Source organism: Elephas maximus, chromosome 11 (assembly GCF_024166365.1).
Source record: "Elephas maximus indicus isolate mEleMax1 chromosome 11, mEleMax1 primary haplotype, whole genome shotgun sequence".
NCBI classification, from domain to species: domain Eukaryota; kingdom Metazoa; phylum Chordata; class Mammalia; order Proboscidea; family Elephantidae; genus Elephas; species Elephas maximus.
The window spans coordinates 87341901-87362765 of record NC_064829.1 but is presented as its reverse complement, the minus strand read 5'-3'; the positions used below and the strand labels follow the sequence as shown (position 1 = coordinate 87362765).

Below are 20865 nucleotides of genomic sequence, written 5' to 3'. Positions count from 1 at the left end.
TTCTTTGATTTTGGCCCTATCTTCTTTTTGGATGTGTGCATTTATTGATATAAATTGACCTCTGAGCACTGCTTTTGCTGTGTCCCAAAGGTCCTGATAGGAAGTGTTTTCATTCTCATTGGATTCTATGAATTTCTTTATTTCACCCTTAATGTCTTCTATAATCCAGTCTTTTTTGAGCAGGGTATTGTTCAGTTTCCAAGTGTTTGATTTCTTTTTCCTGTTATTGATTTCTACTTTTATAGCCTTATGGTCAGAGAAGATGCTTTGTAATAATTCAATGTTTTGGATCTTGCTAACACTTGCTTTATGACCTAATATGTGGTCTATTCTAGAGAATGTTCCATGTGCACTAGAAAAGAAAGTATACTTGGCCGCTATTGGGTGGAGTGTTCTGTATATGTCTATGAGGTCAAGTTGGTTGATTGTGGCATTTAGATCTGCCGTGTCTTTATTGAGCTTCTTTCTGGATGTCCTGTCCTTCCCTGAGAGTGGTGTGTTGAAGTCTCTGACTATAATTTTGGAGAAGTGTATCTCACATTTCAATGCAGTAAGAGTTTTGAAGCCCTCTTATTGGGTGCAAAAATATGTAATATACTTATATCCTCCTGGTATATTGTCCCTTTAATCATTATGTAGTTTCCTTCCTTATCCTTTGTGGTGGAGTTAACTTTAAAGTCTATTTTGTCAGAAATTAATATTGCCACTCCAACTCTTTTTTGATTGTTGTGTGCTTGATATATTTTTTTCCATCCTTTTAGTTTTAGTTTGTTTGTGTCTATCTAAGTGTAAGGTGTGTCTTGTAGGGAACACATAGATGGATCGTGTTTTTTTAATCCATTCTGCCACTCTCTGTCTCTTTATAGGTGCACTTAGTCCATTTTGTGCTGTCATTTTGATGTCATTTTTTGTGTGTTGTTCACAGTTTCTTTTCCCCCTTAATTTTTTGTGCTGAGTAGTTTTTCTTTATATATTCTCTTTTCCTCTTATTCATTGTTGTTGATTTTTTGTATTTTAGTTTGATGAGTAGGATAGTTGGCCTCTTTGTGGTTACCTTAATATTTACCCCTATTTTTCTAAGTTAAACCTGACTTTTATTTCTTTATATCACCTTGTCTTCCTCTCCGTATGAAAAGTCTATGACTACATTTCTTAGTCCCTTTTTATTGTTTTAATGTCTTCTTTTACATAATAACATCACTGTTTCCTCTTTTGAGTGTTTTTTTGTCTTGATTTATTTTTGTGAATTCTCTGGGTAGACATCTGATTGCTCTGCCCAGTGTTCTAGTCTTGGGTTGATACCTGATATTATTGGTCTTCTGACCAAAGAACTCCCTTTAGTATTTCTTATACTTTTGGTTTGGTTTTTACAAATTCCCTAAACTTCTTTTTATCTGGAAATGTCCTAATTTCACCTGCATATTTGAGAGACAGTTTTGCTTGATATATGATTCTTGTCTGGCAATTTTTTTTCCTTCAATGCTTTATATAAGTCATCCCATTACCTTCTTGCCTGCATGGTTTCTGCTGAGTAGTCCAAGCTTATTCTTATTAACTCTCCTTTGTAGGTGACTTTTCATTTATCCCTAGCTGCTCTTAAAATTCTCTCTTTATCTTTGGTTTTGGCAAGTTTGATTATAATATGTCGTTGTGACTTTCTTTTAAAATCTACCTTATGTGAAGTTCGATGAGCATCTTGGATAGATTCCTTCTTATCTTTTACAATATCAGGGAACTTTTCTGCCAACAAACCTTCAACAATTCTCTCTGTATTTTCTGTTATCCCTCCCTGTTGTGATACTCCAGTCACTTGTAGGTTATTTCGCTTGATAGAGTCGTGCATGATTCTTAAGGTTTCTTCATTTTTTCTAATTCTTTCATTTACTAGATGGTGCCTGGCTACAACTAATGACTGCCCTGACAGGGAACACAACAGAGAACCCCTGAGGGAGCAGGAGAGCACTGTGTTGCAGACCCCAAATTCTCATAAGACCAGACTTAATGGTCTGACTGAGACTAGAAGGACCCCGGTGGTCATGGCCCCCAGACCTTCTGTTGGCCCAGGACAGGAACCATTCCCAAAGCCAACTCTTCAGACATGGATTGGACTGGACAATGGGTTGGAGAGGGATGCTGGTGAGGAGTGAGCTTCTTGGATCAGGTGGACACTTGAGACTATGTTGGCATCTCCTGCCTGGAGGGGAGATGAGATGGTGGAGGGGGTTAGAAGCTGGTGAAATGGACACGAAAAGAGAGCGTGGAGGGAAAGAGCGGGCTGTCTCATTAGGTGGAGAGAAATTGGGAGTGTGTAGCAAGGTGTATATGGGTTTTTGTGTGAGAAACTGACTTGATTTGTAAACGTTCACTTAAAGCACAATAAAAATTCTTTAAAAAAATTATTTCATCTGATTTTTCTTCAAATATACTGGTGCCAAATGCTTTATCTTCAAGCTCTCCAATTCTGCCTTCCACTTGCTCAGTTCTACTCCTCTGACTTTCTATTGAGTTGTCTAATTCTGTAATTTTATTGTTAATCTTCTGAATTTCTGATTGCTGTCTCTCTGTAGATTCTTGTAGCTTATTAAATTTTTCATTATGTTCTTGAATAACCTTTTTAATTTCTTCAACTGCTTTATCTGTGTGTTCCTTGGCTTGTTCTACACATTGCCTGATTTCCTTCCCGATGTCTTGAAGCATTCTTTATATTAATTTTTTCAATTCTGCATTTGGTAATTCCAGGAAGGCACCTTTATCTAGATGATCCATTGATTCTTTTTTTCAGAGCTTGTTGAGGTGATCATGGTCTGTTTCTTTATGTGATTTGATATTGACTGTTGTCTCTGAGCCATCTGTAAGTTATTGTATTAGTTTATTTTATGTTTGCTTACTGTATCCTAGCTTATTGCTTTATTTGAGTGAGCTATTTAGATTATTTTCACCTTTGAAGCTCGGACGTCCTGTCACCAGATGGCTAGAGCTATTTTCAGGTATGTCAGTCTAAAAGTCCATTTACTTTTCTTGTATGAATTCAGCTCAGGTGTCCAGGTAGCTGGTTATCAAGTGTGTGGCACAGGCTTTGTCCTACAGTCTTAGAGGAGCAGGGTTGATTGGTGTAGGTATTGGTATCTGGTTGCAGCAGTGGATCATGCCCTGAACAAGGCAGGGGGCTGAGAATCGTCCCCCGAGTGTCTCTGAGGAAAGCGCATCACTCTTCTCTACAGCATACAGGTGGGTAGGTTCTGCAGACAGCATGGGCAAGCAATGCTTTTGGATGTAAGGACTGGGAGGTACCAGTTATCCCTGGACCCCTGTCACTGGTGGCTGGGTGACCTGAGTGGAGCCATCAGTCCTTAGGCCCCTGATGTGGGTAGGTGAGGACCCTGTTTAATAGGCAAAGAGGTGTCAAACATCAAAACCCACCTCTCCACCACACAGCTGAAACAGTTGTTGTCTGCCAACAAGGGCCTATTCTCCTGAAATAGGCCCACACAGGTTCATGCAGGGGGGAACGGTATTCAAATGTTTATGCTTATGCCTGGACAGGAGCCGCTTCTGTCCTGAGCTCCCCACATTAGTGGAACTGGCAAATTATCTTTTCCCCCAATTGTGTATTTATTCCTTCTCTAAGAATGGCTCACGGTGCTCAACAGGGCCTGTCTCAGGCCTAGGGAAATCAAGAGCCTCTGAGTCTGGCTTGGGGGTAGGGGGCACAGTAAAATATACGAAAGTACTTAGCTTTTGCTGAGAGCACCGTTCTTCTCTGGTTCTGGAGGTGTGAGTAGGCTGTGCGGCTGGCTGCTCCTCTGTGAGGAAACTGCAGCCAAAGGCTACTACCAGCCTGCCGCAGCCACTCCCAGGAATGGTGCCTGAGGGGTTCCGGCAATTCAGGTGAGGCAACTCCTCTCTGCTTCTGAACCGTCTCTCCCTTCCCCTGTCACTTAGTCTGTTTTCTAACTTTGCCTTTGATGTTCAGGGCTCGTAGCTTGTCATAAATAAAATTGTTTCACTCGTTTTTTCAGGTCTTTGTTGTAAGAGGGATCGCCGGAAGCGTCTGGCTATCCCGCCATCTTGGCCCTGACTCTCTCCTTGTACAAAATCTGACACCAACCATCACACCCACAGCCCTCTACTTCTCTCCTAAGTTCAACAATTTGTTGCAATGGCCACACAATACTCACAGAGACCATACTCACAGTCAAGAGGTTGTGGTTTAATGGATTGCTTTTTGTATGTCCTTTCTAGCCATGGTCTTATAACTTTCACCCAGGTGATTGGATGGGACTGTGTGATAGGGTAATTGTGGCCCACAATGGGGATCGGTCAGTTTTGCCACCCTGCTGGGCTTGAAATGAGCCACCCCAGAGACAGGAAAGAGAAGAGCTCGCTACGACCAAGAAAGGAGAGTCCTGCGGGAGAGATCTGTAGGAGAGATTGCAGTGGGCTTTCCAGCCCATGGAACAAGAAAGCTGAGTGGCTTTGGGCAGAGACTGAGGGCCAGGGAATAACCTCCACCTGACTCATTCATTTGGGACTTGCCAGCCTCCACAACTGCATGAGCTATTTCCTTCATAAGGTTTGTGAGTTCTGTGAGATATTGCAACAAATCAGGGAAGCCAAAGACAGACGGGAGAGTGCTGAGGAGAGAAGGATTAGTTGATGTTAGAGATGATGGAGTGATACAGCAGCTTGGAAAAGCTGGACCTTTGGGACATCGTTAACCTCTACCTTGTAGGAACCAGCTTTGTGCTGACACTTTTAAATAAATTATTCATTTAGGAGTTTATTAGGGAAGTAACAGGTTACAATTCAGGTTTAGGAACATTCAAGGTACAGTTCTTTCATCAGGATGGCCTCTTTTCAGCCATGCCTGCAGGCATGCCTCTCTCTGGCTACTGGCTTTTGGCCTCTCAGCCCAGCCTCTGCCCTGCTTGAGCAAGTTTTACAAAGTTCTTTTAGCTCTGCTGATAAGTGGCCAGAGGCATCTCATTCCACCAGGAAGCTTCCTGCCTGAAGGCACCCAGCTCTCTGGCTATATGGGTCACTGTAACCGCCTTGCTCCATGGTCCAGGAAGCCCACTGCGTGGTCTCCTGCAGTCTCCTGGTTCAGCTGCCTCCATTTCTCTGCTGCTGCTTCTTGCCATCTCTTGCTGTCCCTGGTGTTACAGCTCTCTCTCTCTCTGTCTCCTGGGTCTAGGAGGGTCTCAGTGCAGGGATCCTAAGTCCAATGAACATGCTGCTTTCCTAGTTCTTTCTTGGTAATAGTAGGTCCCCCTCTGTGTGGGATTGACTGTTCTTTTAAGCCTAGCAGGATGGTAAAACTGACCAATACCCTACATAGGGTTCCATATACCTTATTTGCATGGTCCCCCCTCCACAAGGTCCATGTGTATAGTTCCCACTTATGTTGGTGAAAAAGGTGTTTGTAATGAAGGAGTCGTTTCTCTTGCAAAATTCTATCATGCGATCTCTGGCATCATTTCTATCACCAAGGTCATATTTTCCAACTACAAATCCTTCTGCTTCCAACTTTTGCATTCCAATCACCAGTAACTATCAATGAATCCTGATTGCATGTTGATCAATTTCGGACTACAGAAGCTGGTAAAAATCTTCAGTTCCTTCATTTTGGCCTTAGTGGTTGGTGTGTAAAGTTGAATAATAGTTGTACTAACTGGTCTTTCTTGTAGGAGTATGGATATTGTCCTGTGACTGACAGCGTTGTACTTCAGAGGAGATCTTGAAATTTTTTTTTGATGATGAATGCAATGTCATTTCTCTTAAAGTTGTCATTCCCAGCATAGTAGACAATATGATTGTTTGATTCAAAATGGCCAATATCAGTCCATTTCAGCTCACTAATGCATAGGATATCGATGTTTATGCATTCCATTTTATTTTCAATGATTTCCAATTTTCCTAGATTCAGACTTCATAATTCTACACTCCAAATATTAATGGATGTTGCAGCTATTTTTTCCCATTTTGAGTGGTGCGAAATCAGCAGATGAAGGTCCTGGAAGCTTGACTCTATCCACGTCATTAAGATTGACTCTGCTTTGAGGAGGCAGGTCTTCCCCAGTCATCTTTTGAGTGCCTTCCAACCTGAGGGGCTCATCATCTGGAACTGTATCAGACAATGTTCCGTTGGAATGCATAAAGGTTTTCACTGGCTAATTCTTTTCAGATGCAGACTGCATGGTCCTTCTTCCTCATCTGTCTTAGTCTGGAAGCTCAGCTGAACCCTGTCAACGATGGATGACCCAGCTGATATTTGAATACCAGTGTCCTAGTTTCCAGCATCACAACAACACACGAGCCCCCACAGCAAGACAAACTGACAGACACATGGGGGCATCACTTCTTCATTGCAAATACCTTTTTTTTTAAATAATTTTTATTGTGCTTTAAGTGAAAGTTTACAAATCAAGTCAGTCTCTCACATATAAACTTACATACACCTTACTACACACTCCCATTTACTCTCCCCCCAATGAGTCAGCCAGCTCCCTCCCTCTAGTCTCTCGTGACTATTTTGGCAGTTTCTAACCCCCTCTACCCTCCCATCTCCCCTCCAGACAGGAGATGCCAATATAGTCTCAAGCAAGTGTCCACATGGTGCAAGTAGCTCACTCTTCATCAGCATCTCTCTCCAACCCATTGTCCAGTCCAATCCATGTCTGAAGAGTTGGCTTTGGGAATGGTTCCCGTACTGGGCCAACAGAAGGTTTGGGGACCCTGACCACCAGGGTCCTTCTAGTCTCAGACCATTAAGTCTGGTCTTTTTATGAGAATTTGGGGTCTGCATCCCACTGTTTTCCTGCTCCCTCAGGGGTTCTCTGTTGTGTTCCCTGTCAGGGCAGTCATCAGTTGTGGCCGGGCACCATCTAGTTCTTCTGGTCTCAGGATGATGTAATCTCTAGTTCAGGTAGCCTTTTCTGTTTCTTGGGCTCATAATTACCTTGTGAGCTTGGCAAATACCTTTTTTCACCAACATAAATGATGGCTATATAGGTAGACCTTGCCAGGTGGAACACATAGGAATCAAATTGACTACATCTGTGGAAAGAGACAATGGGAAAGTCAGTATCTTTACTCAGAATAAGGCCAGGGGCCAACTGTGGAAAAGACCATCAGTTGCTCATATGCAAGTTCAAGTTGAAACTGAAAATTAGAACAAGTCCACAAAAGTCAAAGAACAACCTTGAGTATATCCCACCTGAATTTAGAGACCATCTGAAGAATAGATTTGATACGTTGAACACTAACGACCGAAGACCAGTTGTGGAATGACATCAAGGACATCATGAAGAAGGCAAGAGGTCGTTGAAAAGAAAAGAAGGAAAAGACCAAAATGGATCTCAGAAGAGACTCTGAAACTTGCTGTTGAACATGGAGTAGCTAGAGCAAGTGGAAGAAATGATGAAGTAAAAAAGCTGAACAGAAGATTTCAAAGGGCAGCTTCAGAAGCCAAAATAAAATATTATAATGGCATGTGCAAAGACCTGGAGATAGAAAACCAAAAGGGAATAACACACTCGGCATTTCTAAAGCTGAAAGAACTGAAGAAAAAATTCAAGTCTTGAGTTGCAATACTGAAGGATTCTATTGGGAAAATATTAAACAAAGCAGGAAACATCAAAAGAAGGTGGAAGGAATACACAGAGTCACTGTACCAAAAAAGAATTCATAGATGTTCAACCATTTCAGGAGGTAGCATATGATCAGGAATCGATGGTACTGAAGAAACAGGTCCAAGCTGCACTGAAAGCATTATCAAAAAACAAGGCTCCAGGAATTGATGGAATACCAATAGAGATGTTTCAACAAATGGATGCAGTGCTGGAGGTACTCACTCGTCTATGCCAAGAAATTTGGAAGACAGCTACTTGGCCAACCAACTGGAAGAGATCCATATTTATGACAATTCCCAAGAAAGGTGATCCAACCGAATGTGGAAATTATCGAACAATATCATTAATTTCACACTCAAGTAAAATTTTGCTGAAGATTATTCAAAAGTGGCTGCAGCAGTATATCGACAGGGAACTACCAGGAATTCAAGCTGGATTCAGAAGTGGATGTGGAATGAGGGATATCATTGCTGATGTCAGATAGATCATAACAAATTATGGATAACATTGCGAAGAATGGGAATTCCAGAACACTTAATTGTACTCATGACGAACCTGCGCATAGATCAAGAGGCAGTCATTTGAACAGACCAAGGGGTTACTGCATGGTTTAAAGTCAGGAAAGGTGTGCATCAGGGTTGTATCCTTTCACCATGCTTATTCAATCTGTATGCTAAGCAAAATATCTGAGAAGCTAGTCTACATGAAGAACAGAGTATCAGGATCAGAGGAAAGACTCATTAACAACCTACATTATGCAGATGACACAATCTTGCTTTCTGAAAGTGAAGAGGACTTGAGGAACTTACTGATGAAGCGAAGACTACACCCTTAAGTATGGATTACATCTCAACATAAAGAAAACAAAAATCCTCACTATTGGACCAATTAGCCACATCATGATAAACAGAGAAAAGATTGTCAAAGATTTCATTCTACTTGAATCCACAATCAACATCCATGGAAGCAGCAGTCAAGAAATCAAAGACACATTGCATTTGGCAAATCTGATGCAAAGACCTCTTTAAAGTGTGAAAAAGCAAAGATGTCACCTTGAAGACTAAGGTACTCCTGACCCAAGCCATGGTGTTTTCAATAGCCTCATATGCATGCGAAAGCTGAATGATGCATAAAGAAGACTGAAGAAGGATTGATGCCTTTGAACTGTGGTGTTGGTGAAAAATATTGAATATAACATGGATTGCCAGAAGAAGAACAAATGTGTTTTGGAAGAAGTACAACCCGAATGCTCCTTAGAGGCAAGGATGGCAAGACTACGTCTCACATACTTTGGACATGTTATCAGGAGGGATCAGTCTCTGGAGGACATCATGTTTGGTACAGTAGAGGGTTAGTGAAAAAGAGGAAGACCCTCAACGAGATGGACTGATACAGTGGCTGCAACAATGGGGTCAAGCATTACAACGATTATGAGGATGGTACAAGACTGGGCAGTGTTTCATTCTGTTGTACATGGGGTAGCTATGAGCCAGAACTTACTAGACAGTACCTAACCTAACAACAACAACCCCCACAAGTGTACCATGCACCTTATTTATATTATTAGCAAACTATCAGATCCTCTTGGTGGGTCACAATCACTTCATTTGCACAGTCCTCACCCAATCATTTGGTGAAAATTACAAAGACTGTGGCTAGAAGGGCCATATTAAGTAATTAATTGCACCACAACTCTCCAGTCCCTCACCACCAAGATGGAGCTGGCTCATTCAAGGAGTAGGGAAAGAGACTGGAATTGAACATAGGGTCTTCTTTTTTTTTTTTTTTTTCTCCAAAGTAACTAAAATATCTAGACCTTATAGATTTAATAAGTGTTGGCCCCTGTATTTTTTTTTTTTAATATTAAATAGGATGTGAATTCAGAAAAACCTATATGTAGGCTGTACATAGATGCTTTGGTTGCACAGTGGTTACATGCTTGCCTGTTAACCCAAAGGTTGATGGTTCAAACCCATCAGCTGCTCTGCAAAGAAGGATGTGCCAGTCTGCTTCCCGAAACAATTATAGCCTGAAAACCCTATGGGGCAGTTCTACTGTGTATTATAGGATCACTATGAGTCTTTTTTTTTTTAATGAGTCGGAATTGATGGCAGTGGGTTTGATTTTTGGTTTAGGATGTAGATGTTAATTTTGGCTACTGGTTTTGGTCTCTAGATAAGAAAACCCCTCCTGGGATGCTACAACACAGGGGCTGAGCACCCACTACCTCTGTTCCCCTCATAGCCCCCAGTGATTTCTCTTTCATTTCCCAACCCAATGAGTGGCATTGTTCTCAGGACCTGGCACTTCTCAATTTCTCTAGCCTTATCTCTAACTGGTGACGACCTGGGAATCCCAGCTCCAGCCCCAAGGTAACAGGAGGAATCAAGGCTCCGAGGAAGTTTTACAGATTAAATCATTGCCAGATGTAAAGACTGTCCTCCAGGTTTTGGGTTTCTCTGGATATATCTAGCAGCAGTGGCCAGATGTCTATGGTGGTGTCCCCTGGAGAAAAGACCCTTACTCTGCAACTTACCATAGTTCCTACACAGCAACAGTCTACTGCCACACAACTCTGCCTGTTTCTGGGGTTGTGGAGTGAGTGACCCCTAGTTTCCCAGTTTCCCTTGCCCCTCAGGATGAAATCTAAACCTGACAAAGACTAGAAAGGCCCCTCAGTCTTCATCCCCTTTCCTCCTTTCATCCATGCTCACCTACCCAGCACAAAGGAAGCCACCTCAGCCACACGGACTTCTCACCTGTACAGACCCAGGCTATTCCACATGCAGACACTTGTTCAGATAAACCCTTCTGCTAGGATTGCTCCACCTCATTTTGTTCATGAGAAAAACCCCTATTCTTCCTTCCAACATAACAGAGACTTAAAACACACATACGCATGCATTTAAAATAAAACAAAATCTAGCTCCAAGTTAGATGGAACACCCCATTCTGTCTCTCTCACTGAATGCAGCTATAAAACCTAGAAGGAATGCATAGAGTGACTATTTGAAGATTCTGAAAAGTAAATAATAGCAGGCAGATTTGGGAAGAAGATCAGAATTCAAGTACCACTGAACCATCAGTGAATCTGTCATTTTTTTCCCTTTAGTATCCCCGGACCTGAACAGCGCCTCAGGGATCTGTGGAGGAAAAACAAAAGGTTTAACATTTGTGTCACTGGAATTCCAGAAAGAAGGAAGACAGAGTACGATGTAAAAAATATACACATGTTTTCAGGAAAAGTTTTATCGAAAGGACTAATGGACCACAACTACCACAGCCACCACCAGACTGAGTCCAGCACAACTAGATGGTGACCTGCTACCACCACCGACCGCTTTGACAGTTATTCATAATAGAAGATCCCAGACAGAGCTGTAGAAAAATGTAGAACAAAATTCTAACTCACAAAAAAGAGAGAACTTGCTGGTCTGATAAAGACTGGGCAAACCCCAAAAGTATGGTCCCCGGACATCCTTTTAACTCAGTACGGAAGCCACTCCTGAGGTTCACCCTTCAGCCAAAGATTACCCAAAAAATCCATTGCTGATGAGTCAATTCCGACTCATAGCGTTACCAATCGCCAACCTAACAGAAAGGGTCCTTGTCTTTTCCTGAGTAAGAATACATGCAAAAGACAAACATTATCTTCAGCAAGCTTTATTTTGCTTGAGTCAAGCACAAAGAGTCAGTGGGGGGCTAAGCCTCTCCAAAAGGCTGACTCCACAAGGGAAACAAGGCTAGAGCTTCCATAGATTCGGTGGAGACAACAGAGTAATGAATATTTAGCAGGCTTCTTTCAAGGAGCAGGTACTTCTCAGAATGGCGGTGCATGTTAATTAGGTTGCCCTGCATCTGGAATCCGAGATGGAACCCACTGATATTCAAGATGGAGTCCTCTCAGCAGCCCTTGGCATCACTTATTATGGGATATAGCGCAAGTGCACTTATCTTTGGCACTACATTGCCATTTTGGGAGGGCTAAGAAAGGTTAACAGCGGTTACACTTTGTTCTGGGAATGTGGGAGCTTGTAAAGGAGGAAGGGACTAGAAATACACTAAGAAGGAGATAGTAGCTGTTTCAACCTTATCTCATGTTGACAGAGTGTGGTTCCTGTTTACCCAACCTCTAGATGGTAATCTTTTAACAGCTGTTTTTTTCTGCCAGCACAGTTAACCCTATCTGTCTCAACAGTGACCCTATAGGACAGAGTAGAACTGCCCCATAGGGTTTCCAAGGAGCGGCTGGTGGATTTGAACTGCTGAGCTTTTGGTTAGCAGCCATAGCTCTCAACCACTGTGCCACCAGGGCTCCATTATGCAGATATGATCAATTAAATCAATATGCATGACTGCATTAGCACTGCCCCCCCGCCCCCCGAAGTTAGTTTTCCAGGGGCCTTTTGGTTTTTTGGAGTTGTACTTCTTCCCATAAATCAAAACCAGACTAAACTGGCACACCAGCCCAGAGGAAGGGACGACAAGGCCAGAGGAGACAGGAAAGCTGGTATTGGGGAATTCACGGCCAAGTACGGGACAGTGTTGACAGGGTTGGCAACCAATGTCACATGACAATATGTGTACTAATTATTTAATGAGAAAGTAATTTGCTCTGTAAACCTTCATCTAAAATACAAAAAAAAAAAAACTACTTCTGGAAAAAAATTAAGCATTAAAACTATATAAAAAGAAACAAAAATATACTTATATGCATGTTTTCAGCCATGGAAGTAGGAGTATGGCCTGGGGACTCCATTTCCCAGCTCCCGGCTGCAGGGGAGCTTGTTTGTTGCCATGGAGATCTGGCGGTGAGCCGGCCACCAGAAACAAGAACTACACTACCCTTAAGGCGTTGTGCGCGTGTTCGCGGCGCGCGTTGAACCAATGAGGCCCTGGAAGGGGCTGGACTTCCGACGTTCAGGACTGTCACTTTGCTACCCGGCGGAGGGCCACACCGGCAGTCGGTGTCGGAGCGCGGGGTAGGGTACAGTGTTACAGTAGGCTCTGAGGACCAGAAGCGACCGCAACGAGGAAAGCACAAGCGGAGGCCCCGCCTCTCTCCTGCTCCTGTACACGCATCGTTAGCGCAGGAGAGTGGCTCCTCTCCCCCAGCCTCGGTTTCCCGAGTGTACTGTGTGCGGCTCCGTGGGACTGTCGGTGCGCGCCTCGCCCCGCGTGCTCTCCGGGCCCTCAGCGGCAGCCGGGAAACATCACCTCGAACATTCTGAACACTTGACAGACGGGGAGACAGGCCCCGAGCTGCCCGGGAGTGGCTGCAGGTCAGGTCGCCTGCTCCTCTCTGCCCGCTTCAGGTATCCGATGGCGGCAGCGGCGGCGCTGTCGGACCAGGCGCAGGTGAGTGGAGGTAGCTTCATACACCCACCCGCCCGGACCCCCATCTGTCATGGACTCGAGTCCAAACTGAGGGAGGGAGTTTTTCTGAGCGTCTCGTCTTTCTCAATCGCTGCCCGGGAGGGACTTGCGTCCCAGTCCGTGGTGTTCAGGGCAATGGGCTGTGCTCGAGTTGGATCCCCACTTTGGCAGCCAAAGGTGTGAGCTCTGGCAGAAAATTCCAAGGAAAGAGTCCCACACATGTAAAGACTGGGAGGTGAGACTGAGCCTAGGTGGTTCTAGAACTGAGTGTTCTCAACGCATCTAGTGAGAGCCGAGCTGGGGAGAGGAGATACGTTTGGCTAGAATGAGTGGCCGAGGAGCTGGGACTTTATCCTGAGGGTGCCAAAAGCCATGGAGGGACATGCTCTGAGTTAGAATTTTAAAAGTATCCCAGCTGTTGCTGAGTGGAGAACAAACGGGAGGGAGGGAACAAGGAGGATACTAGTGAAATAGTGCTATTGTGGGACAAAGAATTTGGTTTGATTCCTGTGTCTGAAAATAATTCCAGCAATAAAGATGTCTTTGTTTTCCAAAATAGCTGGGCAAGTAGGCCCCTGGAAAACTAACTTCAGGAAGGGAGGGGGACCTAATGCAGTCATGCGTATTGATTTAATTGACCATATCCACATTATGGAGACCCGGTGGCACAGGGGTTGAGAGCTGTGGCTGCTAACCAAAAGGTCGGCAGTTCAAATCCACCAGCCACTCCTTGGAAACCCTATGGGGCAGTTCTGCTTTGTCCTATAGGGTCGCTATGAGTCAGAATTGACTCAACATCAATGGGTGTGTGTTTTTTGGGTTTGCATTAAGGTCCAACCATGCATATTCATCACGGTCCCAATGACTAAGGGACCCTGGGCCTTGGAACTCTGTTTTTGGGGCCTCCAGATTTGTGAGAACATCCTTGCATGGGAAGCTGAGTGGCATGTCCCTAGGAGCCTTGTGCTGGGAAATCTCCCAAACATTGCCTGATGCATCTCTTTGCTTTTATCCTTTCTGATTATAATAAATGAGTAATAAGTATAGATAATAGTCTCTGGATTTTGTGAGCTATTATAGAGAATTAATGTACCAGCAAGAGCAATGAGGCAGCAGCACATGGCAGGACAGAGTCGATTTGTGTAGACCCAGCTCCAGGTAACTAGGTGGTAGAGAAAGGCTGCACGTACAGTCAATGAAGGAGGATAAAGTCCTTCTAGCTTGTGACCTAGTCCCAGGAAACTGGAGAGAGAGAGGAGGCCACCAGCTGGTCTGATGTACAGGGAGTTGTGCAGACTCCTGAGCCTATAGCTGCTCCCCATGACCTGGCCTCAGGTGGCCAGGGATGTTTTGACCCTGCTCAGAATAGCTGATCTAACTCTGGGTTGTTAAGGTCAGAGGTTTTGCCATGGAAGTGCCTGCCAACAGGTGGAGATGCAGGAAGGTGAGGCCTGGATCCATTTCCAGGTGGGAATTAGATTCATGCTGATCCTTGCCATGAAATTAGTGATAAAAGTGGGAGCTGCCCACCTTGCCCCTTTTATAGTACACTTTGTAGCACAGTCTTGCACCTGATAAACCATGATGGCAAGTGGACTAGAGAGGGGCAGTGGCAGTGGGAGAAGTGATTAGATTCCAGATAGATCTGCTGATACATCAGGGTCATACCACAAGTGTAGTGAGTGGAGACCATCCTAAGTTTTTTAGCCTGACCGCCTGGAAGAATGAAGCTGCTCTAGACAGAAATGGGAATTTTGAGGGAAAACAGGTTTCAGAAGGAAGATTTGGAGTTGGATTTGAGACCTACTGTTGAGTGTTTGATGGCCCAGAATAGAGGCTTGTAGTTGTAAACATAGAAGACAAGGTCCTTGTGGCTTGGCCTGAGGCAGAGCCTGGGAATTAGATTTAGGAGGGAGGATCTTAGAAATTTTGTAAGGGATGGTGTGTTGGGGCTTGAGCGTGGGCTGAGGCTCTAAGGCCAATTGTCTGGAAGGTAGCCCAGGGAAGGGAGGCCAGAGGCTGACCAAGGAGATAGAGGGGTGAAGCTGTGGAGAGAGAAGGGGACTGACTTCTTGTGTGCCCACCACATCCTTGGGGCCACCCTTGTGAAGACTGGAATTGGGGATCTCTCAGGCCCAAGGAGTAGCCCTGGTGTCCAGCAAGCTTCAGCCAGGGATGGCCCCAGGGCTGGGCTTGGACAGTTGCTTGTAGCAGGAGCAGGAAGAACCAGTCTGACTACGGAACAACCTGTGCAAAGGCTGAGGCATGATTGGACACCTGGGGATTCCGGCTGTCTTGTCCAGGGATTTGCTTTGGCCACCTTGTGCAGAGTGGCCAGCGGAGAGGCTGAAGTAATGACTGTGGCCTGGACATGGAGGTTGGAGGGGTGGAGGTCTGGACAGATGAGAGAAGTGCCATCCATAGATAGACTAGCCTGGGACAGGGCCTGGGGGAGGAGGGTAAATGTCTGAGGGACATCAGAGGAAGTGGTCACTGGAATGGGGAGCAGCATCCTGGGTCACAGAGCTCAGACTGTGTTCATCTCCTCCTGCCTGCCATTGTAGGGCCTGGTGGCCTTTGAGGACGTGGCTGTGTACTTCTCCCAGGAGGAGTGGAGGCTCCTTGACATGGCCCAAAGAGCCCTGTATCACCACGTGATGCTTGAGAACTTCGCCCTCGTGGCCTCACTGGGTAAGGCCCTGAGTCCTCCGTGGGAGGTATGGCTGGTGCTAGGCTGGGCCACCAGCATGGCCCCCTCACCTTGCTGGTGGCCCTTGAGCAGCCCCCATCTCCACTACCTGGGGGCCATGTGAGGCAGTGGTTGGGACCAGGGAGCCTCGAAATCTGGCCAGCTCAACTACTCCTTAGCTGAGTGTCCCTGTTTGCACTCTGCACCCTTCTTCTGACACCATCAACACAGTTGATGTCTAGGGGGACAGCTAGGCTGTTACTGTGAACCCCACCCCATGGTGCATGGCAAGACATGATATGACCCTTGGGTTTCCTGGTTACACAGATGACACGAGTTTCCTGCTATCTGTTGAGAGGTGAATTGTCCTGAGCAGGGGCCAGCCCCTCTCCCGCCTTGTCCTCCCCCACAGGGCTTGGAGCTTCCCGACCCCGAGTGGTTGTCCAGCTTGAGCGTGGCAAGGAGCCCTGGGTTCCCGATGGGACGGACACGGCCCCAGTCACAGCAAGGGAAGTCCAGGGGAGGCCTAGCCCTGGTGAGTGGGGGCTCAGGGTGTGGGTGAGCTTGGCACTTGACTTGGCTGAGCCTCCATCTCCCTTTTCAGGCCCTTCCTAACACTCTCCTCTTCCGCCTTCCCGCCCAGCTTCCTCTTCCTCTCCCTCCACTATCCTCTCTTGGGAGCTCCCACCTTGGCTGCTCTTGAAGGTCAAGCTGAGGGTACCAAAGCTGGGTTCAGACACAGGTCACTCCCAGGCCATGGGGAGGCTTGTTAAGAGCCCAAGAGGGCTATACAGCCTCAAACCTTCCCAGTCTTGTTGCTGTATCTGTGGGTCATTGCTTCATTCCCTCATGTATTTGTTCATCAGTATTTCTTGAATACTTGTTGTGGCCACACATGTTCCAGGCACAGAGGACACGGCCTTGACCAGGACACTTGTAGCACTGTCTTTGGGAACAGCAAACACAAAGTCTGGGTACCATGAGGTAGTGCACCACCCATCTCCAGTGGTGACCGGACCTGGCCTGCAGCAGCTGCTCAATGGCTAGTGTCCTTCTCGGTTGGGGCCAGGGCCAACTCTGCCCCTGCCCCTGCATTCTGGGCTTCAGGGCTAGTGTCTTAACTATGGGGGTCCCAGATGCCATGGGTGGCATGCTTGTCACAGCAGATGCTTTTCTCAGCCTGGTCAGGCCTGGGCCCGTGCTTTTCTGCCTGTTAACACACCTACCTCCCAGGGTGCCCACTTTGCCCTGTGTGTTCTACCTGCCCTGGCCTCCGCCTCCTGGCTGGGATGACCCAGATAACCACCATTTCTCTGCTTTCAGGTCCGCGGTGTCCAGCAGATGATGGGGATGTTTACGGAAAAGCAGCATTGCTTGGGGCCTTCCTGGGTAGCCCCCCTCTGACAACGCCTCCCAGAGTCCTTCCCTCTCCTGGTGCCTGTGACCTGGGGAAAATCCTGGAGGGACAGCAGGGTGCCTTTCCATCTGGGGAGAGAAAATCCACTGGGGTGTCCATGATCTATTGGGAGAGGCTCCTGTCGGGCTCCGGCAGCGGGGAGGAGAGCATCAGCTTGAGGCTGACTGCACCCCTGAGGGCTGCAGAGGGCAGCCTGCCCAGGGGAAGGGCCCTCACAGACTGCCCAGTGCCGGGAAAGCAGCTGAGGGTGCAGGAGCAGCAGAAGTCACATATGAGGGAGGCTCCTGGAAGTGCCCTCCCTTGTGTCCCAGTTCACGCTAGGGGGGATCTTCCCACATTCAGGGAGGAAGAAATGGCAATTCTGACCAGCAACCCTCAGGCACTTCCCACTGGCCAGGTGGCCCCTGCTAGGGACGAGCTGAGGGAGGCCCTCCACACTGGCGCTTGCCTCCTCCCTGGAGATAAGCCCTTCGAATGCAGGGCCTGCAACAAGGTGTTCGTCAAGAGCTCTGACTTGCTCAAGCACCTGCGCACCCACACGGGGGAGCGGCCATACGAATGCGCCCAGTGCGGCAAAGCCTTCAGCCAGACGTCGCACCTGACGCAGCACCAGCGCATCCACAGTGGCGAGACGCCCTACGCGTGCCCGGCCTGCGGCAAGGCCTTTCGGCACAGCTCATCGCTGGTACGCCACCAGCGAATCCACACAGCCGAGAAGGCTTTCCGCTGTGGCGAATGCGGGAAGGCCTTCAGCCACGGCTCCAACCTCAGCCAGCACCGTAAGATTCACGCGGGCGGCCGGCCCTACGCCTGCGCGCAGTGCGGCCGCCGCTTCTGCCGGAACTCACACCTGATCCAGCACGAGCGCACGCACACGGGTGAGAAGCCATACGCCTGTGCGCTCTGCGGCGCTGCCTTCAGTCAGGGCTCCTCACTCTTCAAGCACCAGCGTGTGCACACGGGCGAGAAGCCCTTCTCCTGTGCTCAGTGCGGACGAGCCTTCAGCCACAGCTCCAACCTCACGCAGCACCAGCTGCTGCACACCGGCGAGCGGCCCTTCCGCTGTGGGGACTGCGGCAAGGCCTTCTCTAAGGGCGCCGTGCTCATCAGCCACCGCCGCATCCACACTGGCGAGAAGCCTTTCGTGTGCTCGCAGTGCGGCCGCGCCTTCCGCGAGCGCCCGGCCCTCTTCCACCACCAGAGGATCCACACCGGCGAGAAAGCTGGGCGGCGGCCCAGGGCAAGCACTGGACGGCCCCCTCAACCCAAGCCACTATCCATATTATCGGAGGGTGCGCAAGGGAAGGAAACCGATCACACTGCCCCCTCAGGCCCAGCCGCAGGCCCAAAGCCCATGGAGGCCTGAGATCGCAACTCCGACCTAACATGAACGCAGGGAAGGGAACCCCAGGCAAAGGACTACAGATCCACACAGGGGAGGAGCCCTGTGCCTGCGAGCCAGGGACGCAGGAAAGCTTTCGTGTGCACGTGGAGACAGGATTTGCTGCTTAGCCAGAGTGCATCACACCTGCTCCAACCCCAACACTGCACAGAAGTCACCAGAAGGACAGGGCAACCGGGAATTTGCTGTCAGAGCTGGAAAGGGCATGTTGGGGCTAGGATGAGGGCAAGGGTGAAGGGAGGAGGAGACTGGAAATCATCCCTGGGCTTTCTGGGTCAAGATAGCAGACTGGACACATTTCGTCTGTCTTGGCTCAGAAACAACACTAAAACCAGAAAAGAAAAGGCTTAAAACATAAACCCACAAGTGTGCGGATGGTGGAAAAGGGGCTAATAGTAACACCATTTTGAAGTCAGAAGCAGATGGGGATATTGTCACTAATTTAGAGAAAGCCAAATACAGCATTGGCACTGGAGGAAATGGAGGGTTGTCTAAGCAGGCTTATACTGCAGAATTCCAGCGGCTTGAGAACCAAAGTCCAGCACTTATGGAATGAGAAGCCAGGGGACCTACGACAAAGAAGACTGGGAGAGACATGAGAAGCAAATAAACAATAATTAGAACACTTGATCTTTCCCTACGTGGTGTGCAGTGGAAGATTCATCTCTGGGGATTCTACACAGTCTCAGAGAAAAAACGTAAGGATACTCCCACTGGGGTACTTTCCCTTCCAAAGGGCGTATGCTGATAATGCTACAGAGAAGCTCAAGGTTGACAAGTCCCACCCACACACAGGCACAGAGCTTCCAATCAGTGGAATTCATCATGGGATTATCAGAGGACACCAAAATGGAAACAATTTAGGGTTGGCTAAATAAGTCACAGTTCAGCACTTGATGTGGAGAAGCAAAACTGACCCTGTCCCACAGTCAGACTTAAACAGTTACATTGCCTATTGAGATGAACTAAAAATACTGCATGGTTTAGAGTCAGGAAAGGTGTGCATCAGGGTTGTATCCTTTCACCATATTTATTCAGTCTGTATGCTAAGCAAATAAAATGAGAAGTTTGACTATATGAAGAAGAATGGGGCATCAGAACTGGAGGAAGACTCATTAACCTGTGATACGCAGATGATACAACCTTGCTTGCGGAAAGCAAGGAGAACTTGAAGCACTTACTGCTGAAGATCAAAGACTACAACCTTAAGTATGGATTACACCTCAACATAAAACAAAAATCCTCACAACTAGACCAATAAACATCATGATAAATGGGAAAAAAATTGAAGTTTTCAACAATTTCATTTTACTTGGATCCACAATCAATGCCCATGGAAGCAGCAGTCAGGAAATCAACTGACATATTGCACTGGGTAAATCTGCTCCAAAAGACCTCTTTAAAGAGTTAGAAAGCAAAGATGTCACTTTAAGGACTAAAGGTTTGCCTGACCCAAGCCATGGTGTTTTCAATCACCTCATAATGCATGCGAAAGCTGGAAAATGAATAAGGCCGAAGAAGAATTGACGCCTTTGAGTTGTGATGTTGGTGAGGAATACTAAATATACCAGGGACTTCCAAAAGAACAAACAAATCTGTCTTGGAAGAAGTACAGCCAAAATGTTCCTAAGAAGGGAGGATGACAAGACTTCATCTCACATACTTCAGACATGTTATCAGGAGGAAACAGTCCCTGGGAGATCATGCTTGGTAGAGGGTCTGCAAATAACAGGAAGACCCTCAATGAGATGGACTGACACAGCAGCTGCAACAATGCACTCAAGCATGACAATGAACATGAGGATGTCCAGGACTGGCTAGGGTTTTGTTCTGTTGTACACAGGGTCACTAAGAGTCAGAACTGACTCAAAGGCACCTAATGACAAAAATAACAGGTCACCCTTCTAGTTCTGGTCCCCAAAATAAATGAAACGTTGAGCACCTCCCCTAAGTCTAGGCAAAAGCCTGCACTCTACTTCGGATAGCTGAAGGTATGATAATCATGGGACAAGTGTGCTACTTTCCTGCCACCAATGGGCTAATGCAATCTCAGTCACTTTGGTAATTGTGCAATTTTTGTTTGGTTTCTTTAAATACCTGCTGCATTCTGCAGGTTGCCCCTCTTTGCAAGTAAATTTCTTTTCCAAATGCTTTTGTCTCTAAGCTTTCCTTCTAAAGATATACAGGCTTGTGCTGCCTATCATGTCATGTTTACTGGAAATACTGAAATTAGTACGTAAATGTTTATTAGATATGAATATACTAGTTTAAGGGGTAAAAAACAGCACAGAAAAGCATCCGAGTTTGAAGAGTGGCAAAGTGGGTTGTGAGATTACTTTTGAACTTTTCT

At 46.6% G+C, this 20865-nt stretch overlaps 1 protein-coding gene across 1 annotated transcript; it reads left to right on the top strand.

Annotated features, from left to right (window-relative positions):
- The first annotated feature begins 12563 nt into the window (after window positions 1-12563).
- On the top strand, window positions 12564-20832 carry ZNF324 (zinc finger protein 324). The gene is made up of 4 exons (XM_049900417.1): window positions 12564-12989; window positions 15572-15698; window positions 16109-16231; window positions 17020-20832. Exons 1-4 carry the CDS (start codon window positions 12954-12956, stop codon window positions 18477-18479), a joined length of 1746 nt encoding a protein of 581 aa, XP_049756374.1. The 5' UTR covers window positions 12564-12953; the 3' UTR covers window positions 18480-20832.
- Window positions 20833-20865: the final 33 nt, after the last annotated feature.

Bases quoted from the DNA above. Each gene is read 5' to 3' on its own strand.
- ZNF324 (XM_049900417.1), top strand. From the start codon at position 12,954: ATGGCGGCAGCGGCGGCGCTGTCGGACCAGGCGCAG. The intron at 12,990-15,571 runs GTGAGTGGAGGT...CTGCCATTGTAG, and splicing joins CGCTGTCGGACCAGGCGCAG to GGCCTGGTGGCCTTTGAGGA. The intron at 16,232-17,019 runs GTGAGTGGGGGC...CTCTGCTTTCAG, and splicing joins CCAGGGGAGGCCTAGCCCTG to GTCCGCGGTGTCCAGCAGAT.